General features: G+C 34.1%; 1 protein-coding gene across 1 annotated transcript in view; it reads right to left on the reverse strand.

Moving 5' to 3' along the window:
* Positions 1–16,161, reverse strand: part of LOC115295326 (triadin-like) — an 86,899-nt gene that overhangs the window by 40,427 nt on the left and 30,311 nt on the right. Inside the window, exon 8 of the mRNA XM_029943219.1 lies at positions 4,672–4,722. Within this exon, the coding sequence (XP_029799079.1) occupies positions 4,672–4,722 (51 nt within the window). The remainder of the gene's footprint in view (positions 1–4,671; positions 4,723–16,161) is intronic.

Here is a 16,161-nt window from a genome sequence, read left to right on the forward strand (position 1 = left end):
CATCCCTTTAAATGTGAAAAGTTCGCTGAAGTCAGACACTCAACCAATTGAGCCATTCAGGCCACTAAAATGGAGTTTAAAAAAATGTTTTTTAATGTTTATTTTATTTTTGATTGAGAGAGACTGGGCGTGAGTGGGGGAGGGTCAGAGAGAGGGAGACAGAATCTGAAGCAGGCTCCAGGCTCCGAGTTGTCAGCACAGAGCCCAACATGGGACTTGATCTCAGGAACCATGAGATCAAGACCTGAGCCCAAGTAGGCACTTAACTGACTGAGCCTCCTAGGTGCCCCTAAAATGGATTTTTTTTAAAGAAATGCTCATTTTTGAGACAGAGAGGATGCTTGTGTGTAAGCAGGGGGTGGAGGGAGAAGCAGATAGAGGCAGAGAATCTCAAGCATCTTGCACTGAGAGCACTTAGCCCAATCTGGGGCTCAATCTCAGAACTAGGAGATCATGACCTGAACCAAAATCGAGAGTCCCACACTTAACCAACTGAGCCACCCAGGCGCCCCAAAAGTGATTCTTATTTCCCAGGTCAATAATGGGAAGATGCCTTCTGCTTCCAGGCTGAATCATTTCTTGCAGTGACTTTCTTGCAGCTCATTTCCTCTCAGTGTCCTTTTTGACTTCACAGGGCTTTCATCTGATTTAAGGACGTCCACAGTCTGGAGTAGGAAAGGAGCGGGATATCAAATCTGACTGGAAGTGTGGAGAATGTTATATAGAAATTCTGTGCTTCTATATTAGGAAGGCTGTGGATATTGTTGGCTTGGGTCAACTACTAAGGTGTTTTTTTTTTCCTAACTCATCTGTATTGTTTGTCAGGAACGAAGCAGTGGAAAGCACTTTTTGTGTGATTTAACAAATATGGTACTTTATTTGTGTTTGTCCAATAGCCTATAGAAAGGCTTATGAGTCTTGATTATCAAGAACTAGGGGGTACCTGTTTGGCTCAGTCGGATAAGCATCTGACTCAGTTCAGGTCATGATCTCGTGGTTCATGAGTTTGAGTCCCACATCGGGCTCTGTGCTGACAGCTCAGAGCCTGGAGCCTGCTTCAGATTCTGTGTCCCCCTCACTCTGCCCCTACCCTGCTCACATTCTGTTTCTCTCTCTCTCTCAAAAATAAATAAACAGTAATTTTTTAAAAAAGATATAGAACATATTTAAAGGTGCTTTAGTATAATTTAGAACTCTCAAAGTCATCTGGGCAAGGAGGTTGTGATGGAAAAAAAATTCACAGAAGAATAAGAAAATGTTTTCAGGTTTTTAATCCCTCCAAACTGCCCCAGATAAAGGCAGTGATAACTAGGGTGAGTGTCCACATTGAGGCATAAATCATTGGGGTCAGTTTCAAAGTCCTCAGACAACTTACCACATCCTTAGCTCTACCTTTTGTTTGTACAGGTGGGAATGGCCAAGAGAAAGCATGCTGATGACAAACAGAAATTGGGGGGTCATCAGGTGCATGGTCCTGAGCATCAGAAGACAAGGAAAGCCAAGCTCTGCTGAGAATTCTCTGGCATTAGATCCAAACATACACAAGCCTGGGTCACAAAACTAGAAAGTACGTCTAACATCTGTCATATTACTCCAACACCGGAGTAACTTAAGAGTGCTATTACTATGTTTTCAGTAAAGGAGAAATTAATTAATCTCTTGGTTGCCCCGATTGGGTTCAGTCTGCAGTGCCTCAGTCCATGGGTGAAACTTCCATCCTCATATAAATCAGACCATCTGTTAGAAGTGTCAATAAGATAAGGAATATATCCAATACCAGGGGTGGCTACCAGGATTGTCTGGTTTCTGGATGCTCAAGGCCACACAAGCAGGCCTCTGCTCTCGTAGGGGTGCTGAGAGTACTTAGGTGAGTCCACCAGCCAAGGGAAGTCAGAAGCTGAACCAGCAGCAAAAACCAGTAGGATGTGTCTTTCTCCTGCTCTTTTTCTTTGGAACAATCATCCCTACACCTCTATCTTCTTAAATAAAGGCACAGCCTAATTGTGTTTCCCTAAATGCCTAATTAGCTCATGGTCATCACATTCCCAATAAATGGGGTCCCAAAGGATTTCTGTGTAATAAAGCCTGGGCTTATGAGTTGTAACATGTTTCAATATGGATTCTAATGTATACATGGCAGTGGAATCCGATGAGACCTGGCAAATGTAGGCAAACATTCAGCAGCGCAATAGAAATAACTCACAAAATACAGTGACTCCAATGCAATAAGTGGGTTTTTAGGAAGTGGAATTGCTGCATTCTGATTCTGCCACAGCTCAGCAGCAGGCTTCAAAGAGCCTCCTCAAATACAGTAATATTGCAGAGGTATTTAACGTCTCTGAAATGTTACATATGATATGTAACTTTTTTGAACTTTTTTGTAATGATAAATTATATTCAGAAAATAAAGGAAAGGTGGTAATAAAATTCTTCTAAAATAGTATCTAACTTATACATAACAAAGACATTTGACGGCATTAACACAATTGAATAATAAAACAGGTGCATTTGAAATAGTGAACCTTTAAATACATGATTTTCTAGTGAGTGTGGAGACATCTTGCAAAGTACAGGATTTAACATTAAAGACAAAGTATTCTCTAGGAAATTGCCTGCAATTGTACATTAATAACAATAACAATGAAACTAGAAATTATAGGAGTCTGTGTAGTGAAGTGGCCAGTGTGGATTTAAATCCCCAAGATAATATTTTCCAGCACAGATTTTCACAACTACCATTTCCAACAGCTTAAGCTTTGGCACAAGTGAAGTCTTTTAAGTAGTAGTTTAAATCTTTGATAATCATCAATGCCTCAAAGGTAGTTTTAGAGGTGAGCTCCAATCTTTCTTTTGAACTGCTTTTATTGTGAACTAATAATACATGGTTCAGATATTCCTGTGGCATAATTGTGAACCAAAATAAATGCATCTCACACTACATTGGAAAGAGAGAAGGTTTACTTTGTGCAACTTATGGTTTGTAAATCATCTACATATATATGTGTGTGTATCTTTATATGTCTCTATCTCTATCTATCTATCTATCTATCTATCTATCTATCTATCTATCTATCTAGATATAGATATCTCTATATATCTCCATATATGTTTGAATTTTCCTAGTAGCATCTTTCAATGACACTTCAGTTCTCACACAATCAAGAAAAATAATCTCTTTAATTGCCAGATAAAATGAGAAAGGAGAATGAGTAGTCTCTCTCAAAAGTACAGATAATCACTGGAGAAAAAATAGTCTAAAAAATCCTCTGTGGGAATTGAGGGGAGCCCCCCCCATAGCAAAAAGATCAGGACTGTATTTCCATACTTCAGAGCCAATGTACCTGTGTCAAATAGATTTTTCAAACTGAGGTAATGAACTCTACACTCAAAGCAAAATTGCTTTGAAAAATACAAATATATGAACCTTATTTTAAGGAGCAGGCAGTATCTGTGTTAAAATGAAGAGATGAACTTATCTTGGATTGTTGTCTTCATCTTTTGCCAACAATGTGATACCGAGTATTTTACATTATCTATGCCTCAGCTTCCTTGTTTATAAAATGACTGAGATCTCAAGCACAACTTGCTAAAGAGAAGTGTATAAAGTAGGTACCGAACAGCAGATGCCCTGCTTTGCTCAAACAACTCTTAAACATTTGCGTGGCTAATTCCTCATCCTTCTTACTTGAATTTACTGTAACTTCTTCAGAAAAGCCTCCTTAGATTCCCCACACTTGACTAGAATCCCCAGTGTCAGTCTCTTATAGCACCCTGAATATTTTCCATATAATTCTTATTTCTGTAACTAATTATGTAATTAACACTGTGAATTCCATGAGGCCGAAGACTATGACTTTCTTGTACTCTCAATGTCTGCTGGGTACATGTTCTGATTATTGTATATTAGATGCACAAAAATTAATTATTAAATAGGTGGCACTTCAAGTAATTGATAACAGACACGTATATATTGGATTATAAATATATAAGTATATGAATTCAGTTGAGAGGGTTCAGTGAAAGTTGAAATAGAGAAGGCTTGAGGTTTTAGGCTTGGAAAGAGACCTGGGATTTAGATGGACAGAAAGGAAAATCTGTCCATTCTAGAGATCAAAATCACAAAATTTAAATAAGAATGTCCTGCTCTTTCATAGCAACAAAGAGCCAGACAAGACTCAAGCAGACAGAACTTGACTAAGAGTCTTTGAGAAGAATAATTCCGAGCTGTAATTCCAGAGTCTTCCTCCCTATTACCGGCTTTGCCACCTTTGTCTCTCCAATGACTAATATTTGGATGGATGGATTCTGCACTAAATATATATTTATGAGTGGATAGAAAAGAGAGAATCAAAGCACATGGAAGCAAGTTCTTTCCATAACTTTTACTTTCCTTCTAACTTGTTCCCTCTCTTTTCATTCTTTAAGGAAAAATCCTTTCTCTTTCTCCTTTCTTTCTTTTGGAATTATAATCAGAGCACTTTATAAGTCACAATGAACTAGAATGAAGTTTTTTAGGAACAAATAAATTAATACAAGCTTTCAAAATTATGAATATGACCTATGCAGTTTGGGCTCACACATCTGCAAAGGAGATGACTCTAAGGTACTATGGACAATTTCAGATAGTTTTGCTAATCAATTTCTCGTGTTATGTCAAATTGACTCTATTACCTTTATCCTTCAAAACTGAGGAAGTCTTCCCAGATTTTTCTTTTCTAATTTCTGCAAGAGAAATCATAGGGAGAAAAGGTTACACATGGAGAGAAAGAGAAAAAATGCAAGTTTTTGCATGTTTTGTCTTGTTGCTTTGTTTTTTTTGTTGTTGTTGTTCTGGTTTTTTTTTTTTTTTTTTTTTACTGGGGTTTAAAGACTCAGAGGGGCTCTGAGTTGACATTCAAGACAAACATCAACTAGGATAAGTTGCCTGTAAAACATATGTAAAATATGCAAATGATACAAAATAAGCCCACAAATTATCACAATTGGAAGATTATGATAGACACATAAAAGGTACAAATAAAATCCTACAGGCTTTGAGGAAAGAAAATGTAACAATGGTAGCTAACATTGTCTATTTACTATATATCACAGGAAATTTTCTCTACAAATTGGTCATTCAGTCTTCATAACAACCCTGTATGGTAGTTAGATCCTATTAGTATTTCTGTTTTTCACATTGAAGGATTTAATAACTTTTCCAGGGTCATGTGGCTCATGACCAGAGACCTGAGATTTGAACTGATATTTTTTCTGAATTTAACCACAAAAGTACTGTTCTTATAGCTGAATGACAGGATCAAGAAAGGCTTTGGCAGGTGATACTGAGGCAGCCCTTGAACATGGAAAGGGTTTAGATAGATATAGATGAGAAGGAGAGAAAGACACATTTTAGAAGGGCAGCAGAAAGAATGGGGAGGCATGAGCTGGTCATCTGCTCATTTGGCTGTGAGTCTCCTGTAGCCAACAGAATGCAATAGAAGTAATGTTGTGTGACTTCCTGGGTTAATCATAAAAGGTCATGCAGTTTCCACCTGCTTCTTCAGGGACACACGCCCGAAGGAAGCTAGCTGCCATGTAAGTAATCCAACTAACACCACCATGTTGGAGAAGCTACATATGTGCAGCCTGGTTAATAGCTCTAAGCCTATATTTGAACACAATCATGTGAGATACTTAAGTAAAAACTGCCCACTTGGTCCCTCCTGAAATCCTGACCCTTTAAATCATGAGCCCAGTAAAACTGGCTGTAGTTTTATACCCTCTAAGTTTTGGAGTAGTCTGTACACAGAAACAGCACTTGAAACCGTCAGCTTATAAATAGCAAAATATTGCAGCATGTGATAAGTTCTCCACTGAAGCTCTATCGACAAGAGAAGTGATTAATTAACTCTATTTTATAATTGATATGGTTTTAATTGAGAAGATGACACTTGAGTTTAGGCTCCTAAATTGAGTAGAGTCTCACTGGTCAGGAAATACTTATTTAACAATAACTGGATGTAGGATGTAAAATAGATTTTTAAATGCTGAGGGTTCTGCAGTTGCACATGTTTTACGGAAGGATAATCTGCTATCAATTGAAATGTAAAATGTATGAAATAGAAGTCTTTGGAGAAAGATATCATGTTTGTTTTGAATGTATTGTGTTTCATGTAGCTACAAGATACTCAAAAACCAAATGTTTAGCAAATACTTGGAAATACAGGTGAAGTGCAGATAATTTGCGACTGTTGCAGAAGCAGAGAAACCTGCAGTCTCATTTGCAAATGCAAACAAACAATACAATCAGTAACATGAATTCCAAGTGCCCCAAACAAATCTTATTTGCTTTGCTTATACATACTAACCTCACTTAGTGAATAAACTAAATATACAAAGGCAAAATAAACCAGAAAGCTAAAAATTAGTTTCTTAATAATACATGCAAAGTGAAAAAAGACTGACAGGTTATACTTTTTTACTTGTATGTTTCAAATCTGATCTTATTTAAATTGCCAATATTGAAGTATTATTCACATATTTGTGGTAATTAACTTAATTTTATGTTTTGCTTAGCTATTGCTAGATGTTTAAAAATCACACAATCTGTGATCAAAATAACAATGCAAGTTTTAAATAATTTAGTAGATGAAAATTATTCGTTTTAAGAGAAACATACTCAATTTCAGTAAGTTCAAAAAAATTTTTAAGAGACTAAATATATCTAATCAAAACAAACAAAAATAAAACAGCATTTTCTTTTTCTTCAACATGGTCTTATAGAAGATAAAATGTATTTATAACAGCAATGTTTCCTTCTAGAAGAATTGTTTAAATGTCTATGAAATAGGCAAAACAGAAAACTGAAATAATGGATACTCTTGTAGCAGAGAAAATCAGCACTATAAGTTTTCTCTAGCACAAACATAAATATTTTGAACACCAAGAAATGTATTTAAAGGAAACAGTATAAGCACACCTAGGTGACTCAGGTGGTTAGACGTCCGACTCTAGATTGGGCTCAGGTCCTGATCTCACAGTTCATGGGATCAGCTCCATGTCAGTCTCTGTGCTGATAGGCGCAGAGCCTGCTTGGGATCCTCTCTCTCTCTCTCTCTCTCTCTCTCTCTCTCTCTCTCTCTGCCCTTCCTCTGCTCGCTTGAGGGTGTGTGCTCTCTCAAAATAAATAAATAATATTAAAAAATTAAAAGATATAGTATAATTAATAATATCTTTGTTCTGACTCTATTATTTATTGTTCTGAATGATCAAGTTCAATATCAAGTTATTATTGGTGACATTAGGATATTAACACAGTTGTTTGTGTTGGAGCATCATGATTGATTTCAATGTCAAGTAGAGCTAGGTTTTAAAAAGAAACTGAAACTGGAAGGTTTAAAAAGACCCTAATAGAATTGTCAGGCAATTTAGGCCTCCTGGCTGTGAGAAGAACTAAACTCAAAATTCCTAACCTTTCTTACCCAGCTAGCTCTAAAGAAATGTTCAGAAATGTCAGTTCAAAAACTGTATTTCTTACCTCTTTTGCAGATATAAGATATCTGCTGATTTGAGATATTTTTTCATGAGCATAGTGAATAAGATCATTGTATCAAAATTTTGGGATTTTTCTTCTGTTGGAAAGAATAGTTTTAAGGACCCATGTGGAGAGCTCCATTTATTTATTTATTTTTATTTTTTAATCTTTGTTTATTTTTAGGGAAGGAGACAGAGTGTAAATAAGGTAAGAACAGAGAGAGAGGGAAACACAGAATCTGAAGCAGGCTCCAGGCTCTGAGCTAGCTGTCAGCACAGAGCCCAATGTGGGTTCATGACCTGAGTTGAAGTCGGTGCTTAACCAACTGAGCCACCCAGGTGCTCCTGGAGAGCTCCATTTATAAGTTTAATGATACCTGATAATTTCCTAAATGTGACTATTCTTGTACATCATATAGCATCAAAAATATTAAAATTGCTTCATAACATATCTATTGCTTCCTAAAGTGATACTATATTGTTCCTAAAGTGATTTAATTGTGATTAATTGCATGGATTTTAAAATATTTAATACGTGAATGACCTACATGTATCTGTCATTGTTTTATGTTCATTTAGACATAATTCTTGACAATCAGAGAAAATATCTAATATATATATAATATCAAAAAACCCCTAAGATATAGAAAAGGCATTTTATAGAATTTAATACCTTTTCCAAACTCTAAAATATAAATTTTATGAATCAATACAGAAATAAGCATTCTCAACTTCTCTATGTGGTTTAAAGTACTGTGATTATAATTTTCATGAGAAAAAATATAATGTATTGATATTTATTTGATAATAGTTTTGAGTGCTCTTTAAGAGATGTTGTCAGAGTTTAATTTTACTGGGGACACTGTCCATTAACTTTGTAATTAAGTATGACTTGACCAGAGGCTTTCTTTAACTTTCTCTTTGTCCTAATGATATATTGAATCATTTCCTATTCTGTGGGCTAAAGAACTTAACACACGTGATTGTAATATTTTAATATGTTTTTCTCTGAATATCTGTTTAAAAATTGTTATTAAAAATGTTTCCAATTCAATTATATTTATATGTTGGTATCTTTTTTAATTAATTTACTACTATTTATTTTAGTTTTTATATTTTTTTAAAAAAGAATATAATTTTGTAACTAATATTATCATTTACCTCAAACTGGACAACCTAATTAAAAAACATAATATAAAATTTGCTTGTATGACATCTGGACAATGTTGTTAGTACTTGGAGACTATGGCGAGGTATTCCTCAAAATAACATAAATAAGGCAAATTAGACTATACTTTGAAAGTTAAACTTTATAATCAGTACAGAGTGGGAAGAGTTAGTGAGTTCAAAAGCACCAACTATATATATATATATAAATACACATTCAGAGAGCTTCCTTGTATTACTCAAACACTGTCGAGGTCTAGGCAAACTGGGCTACGTTAGCATATTAAAACTGTGACACAGACCATAGCATAAAATTCAAAACAACTAACAGATATAGAACTTGTTTAATATACATCTTGCAATCCCCATGGGGGAGAAAGTCTTGTCCAGTGGATTCCCTGCAATAGTATAACTATTGGCAAGCTCTTCCCTACAATAGTATAACTTTTTAAATTATCATAGTTGAGGGACTCTCCTAACGTCATTTAAATACCCCTTTCCTTTAAATTCTGATTGAATTTTATAATTATGATGATTTTAGGCTGTGCAGCTTGGCTGCAAAGAGTGGACTCTGCATATACTTTTATATTCTGGTCCTCATTACATGCTAATAATCCGAATACTGATCAGAATTCTGGGGAGTATTTCAGTGGAGTGTATTTTAGTCATTTTAGTTTATCTCTGCTCAGCTCTTGCAGGAAGATCAACAACATGCAATAATTTAAAAAATAAATTAATCACTTCTTTAAATATTTGGGACTAAGATAAACTAGGACCTCCTAGGCACGGGATTAGCTACTGAGCCCTAAATCTACTACAAAAGATTTTGTTTTTCAACAAAACTTTATTAGCCATGAAACTTTTCTCATCTCGTCATGTTCAGCCAAGATGCCAAAGTTCTCACATTTGTTTCAAGAAAAAATATTATTACAGGACTGTAATTTGCTTGGGGGCAGGTAAAACTATGTCTTGCTCATTCCTACATTCACATACACAGATAAAATGTTATTTTATATTGTTAAGCATTTTACATATGATTTTTCTAGGAACTGAGTGTTTGTGTCCCTCCAAAATTCATATGTTGAAGCCTAAAATATGATGGTATTTGCAGGTGGGGCTTTGGAAAGAAATCAGGTCATGAGGCCAGAGCCCTTGAGAATGGAATAGTGCCCAAAGAAACAAAAGAGAGCTGATCTATGTCTCTGCCTCTGTCTCTCTCTCTCTCTCTCTCTCTCTCTCTCTCTCCCAAATAGGTATGAAGGCATCCATCTGCAAACCAGGAAGAGGACTCTCATCAGGAACCAAATTGATTGGCACTTTGATCTTGTACTTCCCAGGCTCCAGAATTATGATAAATAAATTTTTCTGTGAGCCACCCAGTTTGTGCTACTTTTGTTATAAGAACCCTGAGCTAACTAAAAGAAATCTCTTTAATTTCTCACTCATTCCAGTGAGTTAGGTACTATCTACATTTCATAGAGTGACAGCTGAAGCTGAGAGTGGTAAAAACATGCCCAAGGTCACAGCTACTAAGCAGTAGTGGGAAACTTGAACCCAGATTGTCAAACTACAAAGTTAGAGCTAAATACTTTGCACTGAGAGAATACTGGGTTATAAAGTGGACAGGATCTCAGATGCCTCCTCAGAATGATCAGTGAGCATGTTTGCATCACCATGTCATATCAATGTTCTCCATAACTGCCCATTTGCCATAACCTTCCAGATACTTCTGAAGCAGGACCATGTCAACTGGCATATACTAAGAATTCAACAACTATTTATTGGATAAATTAATAAATTTGCCAAATTTTGTGTTAACCACACATTATTAGGAAAATTACTGTTTAGCATTTACATTAAAGCCTAATAATCATTACAATTAACTTCTGTGGTTAATTATTGTCCAACTTTGCTATCTCAACCTTGCTAAAGTATCGAAGTAAAAAGAAATTGTTGAAATTTGACACTTTTCATAGGCAAAAAAATGTATATTTCAACCTAATATTTACCTAGCATTTTTTTTCCTGGAAGTTTACACCTAACACTTTACTTTTTGTTATCTAAGAAATTTTAGATGGTGAACTTCCAACGTTGAATAATCTGAAATACATATATTTATATACTTATTTCAATGTTTACAATGAGCTCTAATCATCTATTTTTAGCTCTAATTATACATTGTTAAATATGATGTACTCTATTTTAACTACAATAATATTCATTATCTTTAGTCTGTATTGTCTTTTGACTTCTTTTCATAATTAAAACTCCTCCTCTACAAACACATTTATGTGAATTATTTTGGAAATTAGTCTCATAATAGTTTAAGCATTCAAACATGAAATTTATTTTATGAGATGATACAGAGATTTAAAAAAAATGTAATTGAATATAAGAAAAATGTAAACTTAAAAAATATTAATATAATAAAAAGTAAGTAGAGTTTTTTATGACTCCTCCCATTATTCATAGTATCAAATCTCAAAATATAGTGCTTTGAAATTCATCTAATGGACTAACTTATTGAGATTTATATACTTTTTAAAAATTAATAAACTTTAATGATTTTTAGAGCAGATTAAGGTTTGCAGCAAAATTGCATGGAAAGTACACAGGGTCACACATACCCCAACCCCTTACCACACACGGCCTCTCTTATTATCAACATCTCTCATGAGCATGATACATTTGTTACAATTCAATCAGCCAATACTGATACACCGTTATCAACCAAAATCTACAGTTTATATTAGGACTCACTATTCATTTTGCTCATTCTACTGATTTTGACAAATATAATGCCATACATCTACCATTGTAGTATGACACAGAATAGTTTCACTGCCTAAAAATTCCATGTGCCTCACTGACTCATTCCTCCCTCTACTGAAACCCCTGACAACTACAGAACTTTCTACTATAGTTTTACCTTTTTTAGAATATCATGTAGTTGGGGTTATAAAATAAGAAGACTTAAGATTGGCTTTTTTACTTAGAAATAGAATTTAAACTTCTTCTATGTCTGTGACTTGATAGCTCATGCATTTTTAGCACTATAAAAAATATTGTATAGATGTATCAGAAATTAATTATCTATATACCTATAGAACAACATATTTGTTGGTTCCAAATTTAGTAACTATGAATAAAGTTGGTATAAATATTTGTTTGCAGGCTCTGTGTGGACATAAGTTTTTAAGTCATTTGGGCATACACTAAGAAGTTTGATTGCTGGATCATATAGTAAGAGTATATTTAGTTTATAAGAAACCGCCACACTGATTTCCAAAGAGACTGTATTATTCTGTATTCCCTCCAACAATGAATAAGAGTTCCTGTTGTTTCATATACTCCTCAACATTTGATACTTTTAGTGTTTTGTATTTCAGTTTCCCAATAGGTGTGCATTGGCATAATTCCCTAATGATGTATAATGTTGAAAATCTTTTATATGCTCTTTTGTTATCTATATATCTTTTCTTGGAAAAGTATCTGTTCAGAAATTTTGCCAATTTTTAAAAGGGGTTGTTTATTTTCCCGTTGTTGAGTTGTAAGTTTTTTGTGTATTTTAGATAATAGTCCTTAATCAGATACATAGTTTACAAATATTTCCTCCCATTCTGTGTCTTGTCTTCAAATTTTCTTATTTTCTTGACAGAATCTTCTGAAGAAGATTTAATTTTGATCAAGTCCAACTTACGAATTTTTCATTCATGGATAATTGCCTTTAATCTTTACCTAAAAAGTCATTGCCAAAACCCAAAGCCACCTAGATTTTCTTATGTTATCTTCTAGGAGCTTTATAATTTTACATTTAGGTCTATGATCCTCTTTGAGATGATTTTTTGAAAGGTTGTAGAGTCTGTGTCTAGCTGCTCCTGGTTCTGCTTCTTTTCTCCTTCTTCTTCCTCTTCTCCTTCCTCATCTCTTTCTCCTTCTCCTTCCCTTGCTGCTTCTCCTGCACCTTCCCCACCTTTTCCTCTTCCTCCTCCTTTTTCTTCTGGTTCTCTCCCCCCCTCTTGTTTCTCCTCCTCCTCCTCCTCCTTCTGCCTGTGGATGGCTGATTTTTCTAGCACTACTTGTTGAGAAGACTATACTTTCCCCATTGAACTGTTTTTGCTTTTTTGTCAAAGATCAGTCGCTGTTTTTTATGGGTCTATTGCTGGGCTCTCTTTTCTTTTCCATTCATTTATTTGTCTATTATTTCAGCAACATCATGCTGTGTTGCTTATTATAGCATTATAGTTACAGTTGAAGTAGTAGTGTCTTCAACTTTTTAATTCTATTGTCTTAGCCACTATTTAATTCTCCAACTTTTTAATTCTATTGTCTTAGCCACTTTGGGTCTTTTCCTTTTCCATATAAACTGTAAAATCAGATTGTTGATAGCCATGATATCAGTTTGTCAGTATCTACTGTGATTTTTATATAATTACATTGAATCTATAGATCAGTTTGGGAGGAACTGACATCTTAGTAATTTTGAGTCTGCCTACCCATTAACATGAAATAATTCTCAATTATTTGGTTCTTTTATCTTTCCATTTGAGTTTGGTAGTTCTCCTCATGTAAATTTTACAAGTATCTTATTAGATCTATATCTAAATGTTTCCTTTGTTGTTGCTAATATAAATGGTATTGCCTTTTTAATTTTGTTCACTCTATTCATTGCTAGCAAATAAAAGAGCAATTTACTTTTGTATTAACCTTGTATCCTAAAACCTTGCTATAATTACTGATTAGTTCCAGGAAGCTTTTCTTGATTCTTTGGGTTTTTTTTCATACAGACAATTACATCATATGTTAACAAAGAGAGTTTTATTCCCTTCTCATTTGGTAAAGTTTAATTTCCTTTTCTTGTCTTATTTAATTAACTAGTATTTCTAATACAATATTGAATAGATGTAGTGGAGGTAATATCCTTGCCATTTTTTTTTTATCTTAGTGGGAAAGCCTCTAGCAGCTCATAGTTAATCCTGATGTTAGCTGTGGGTTTTCTGTAGATGTTCCTTCTTACGTTAAGGAAGTTTGTAGATGTTCCTTATTAAGTTAAGGAAGTTCTGCTGTATTTCTCGTTTGCTGAGAGAATTTTTTTTAAATCATGAATAGATTTTAGATTTTGTCAGATGATTTTCTGCACCTATTGATAGGAGCATGTGTTTCTTCTTTAGCTTGTTGATGTGATTAATTATATTAATTGGTTTTTCAAATGTTGAACCAGCTTTGCATACTAGAATAAATCCCACTTGGTCATGGTGTAAATTTTTTTATTCACTGTTTGATTTAATTTGCTTATACTTTAGATTTCCATGATATATTTTTTAGAAATCTCTACTCTAACATTACTTTAAGCTTAGAGATGTATATGCACATGGAAAAGAAAATTGAGGTCCAACACTCGTAAAAGAGATTTAATTGTGGTAAAACAAAAGCTAGTGCAACTTAAACAGACTAGAAACTCTATACAGTGCTTATCAGTGTGACAAAGTGATCCCCCTGCACAACAGGGAACCTTGTCCATTTAGGTTCCTTCAGTTGGGACTCCACTTAAAATGAGGATCCATTTTTGTATTTTAAAAGGATTAACTTGATCTATTTTGTAAACATTTATTCAGTGTCTCTTTTGTGCTGGGAGCTATAAAAACACAAATGGTTGCACTGAGTTCAGTTCATGCTGGAATGCATCAATACAGATGACGGAGACACCTATACAGGGCACTGGGCCCATAGTGTATGGATTAACAGTATCTCCCTGATGGAATGAGGAAAGATTTCACAGAAGTGCTGCCATTTGTAGTGAATTTTGAAACTGGATAAAAGGTTTGTCATCAAAGAAGAATTGGAAAGATATCTCCAATATGAGAAAACCATGGAGGGTGAAAGTTCATGTGGCTGAATCTCTGGATATACAAAGTAGAGAAGAAACAGTGAGAAAAAGCTTGAAATTCACACTGAGAATTGGTGGGGAAGGGACCTACAGTATTCTACTGAAGAATTTACATTGATAGCCTTCCAGCGATGAAGATTTTTTAAAGATGCTAAATCCAAAGGTTCTTTCTGGTATCATGTCAATGTAATTAATAAAGTTTTGCTCATAAAGGAATACTATACATACTAAACTACCAATATATAGAAAGTCATTGTCATTTCGTTTGGAAATAGTCCAAAACTGAAACCACCCACAGCTGTTTTCTCCACATTCTCCCATCTCCAGGAGACAATATCTTCTGTTTCATTTTCCATAGTTTCTTTTGTGTGTGTGTTTCAAGGGCATAATTTCTACATCTTGTGTGCCATTGTTACTGACACTCATGGTTAAATCCTATTCAGAGAATCTTCATGTCCATAAATTAGATATCCAATAGCATGCTTTGCTACAGAGATGTATTATTTTATTTTAAGTATATTTTGAAATGTAAACAGAGTAGATACTTCAAATAATATAATTCTTTTTAGTAGAGTTATATAACATTTTTAAACATGATCATTTTACAATCTGAATATGATTTTCTTGCATATACTTTGTATAGATTTTTTTTTACTTTGTACAGATTATACTTGCAGTCAGAAAAGGAGCAAAATGGAAATATCTCAGGCATAGGAGACATTTTTTACAAATGAGTATTGGACAATATTATGACTGTAAGTTCCTCTAGAGATTGCTTAGTGAAATAATCTTGGCTTAGAAAAAAAGGCTAGATAAGGCAGATAATTAGCCTAAAGTCACAGAATAAATTACAGGAAAGGTAGACTAAGCTATACATGTTATTTTGAGATAGGTTTGTACTCTACTGTTCAAGTGGGTTAACATTTAATCACCATTAGCTTTCATCAGTTTTGGGTTGTTTTTATTTTTTTGTTTTTTTTTTTTGTTTTTTGTTTTCTGTCTCTCAAGGACCACAATACAAGTGCTAACCCCAAGTTAAGAGTTGTTCACCAAGATTTTTATTATCAAGACTTTTAAGGACAATATAGATGCTTTGTATGGGTCATCTGACTAGTGTCTTTTTATTCTGGTATAAGAATCAAGTAAAACAAACCCCAAACTTTGCAAGTTATAATAATGAAAAAATTTCTTAACTTATATTTTGACTTTTTAGAATTCCAAAGAAGAGCTGAATTAAATTTTCATTTTTAAAAGAATTACTTTTTAATTGGTTTATACTACATCATCATTCTATGAAAAATTGGGGGAGTAATACTCAATAAGGCACAGGTAAATTTTATGTAAACTGTTGGTAAAATTTTCATATTCATTCTTGAGATTATTTCACCTAAAATGTATAATTTCATTTACATAAGAAGAAAGTAACAATGCATTTTTATATGGGGCTAATAACTTCATATGATTTTTTTCAATTTGATATTTAGAGAATGGAGCTTAACAGGATGTAGTGTGACAGTTGGTTTTACACAATTTTATTCAAGGTCGTATATGCCAATATTTTTCCTAAAAATGTCTTTAATAGAAGATTGATTTAT

The sequence above is a fragment of the Suricata suricatta genome, chromosome 7 (assembly GCF_006229205.1).
Source record: "Suricata suricatta isolate VVHF042 chromosome 7, meerkat_22Aug2017_6uvM2_HiC, whole genome shotgun sequence".
Taxonomy (NCBI): domain Eukaryota; kingdom Metazoa; phylum Chordata; class Mammalia; order Carnivora; family Herpestidae; genus Suricata; species Suricata suricatta.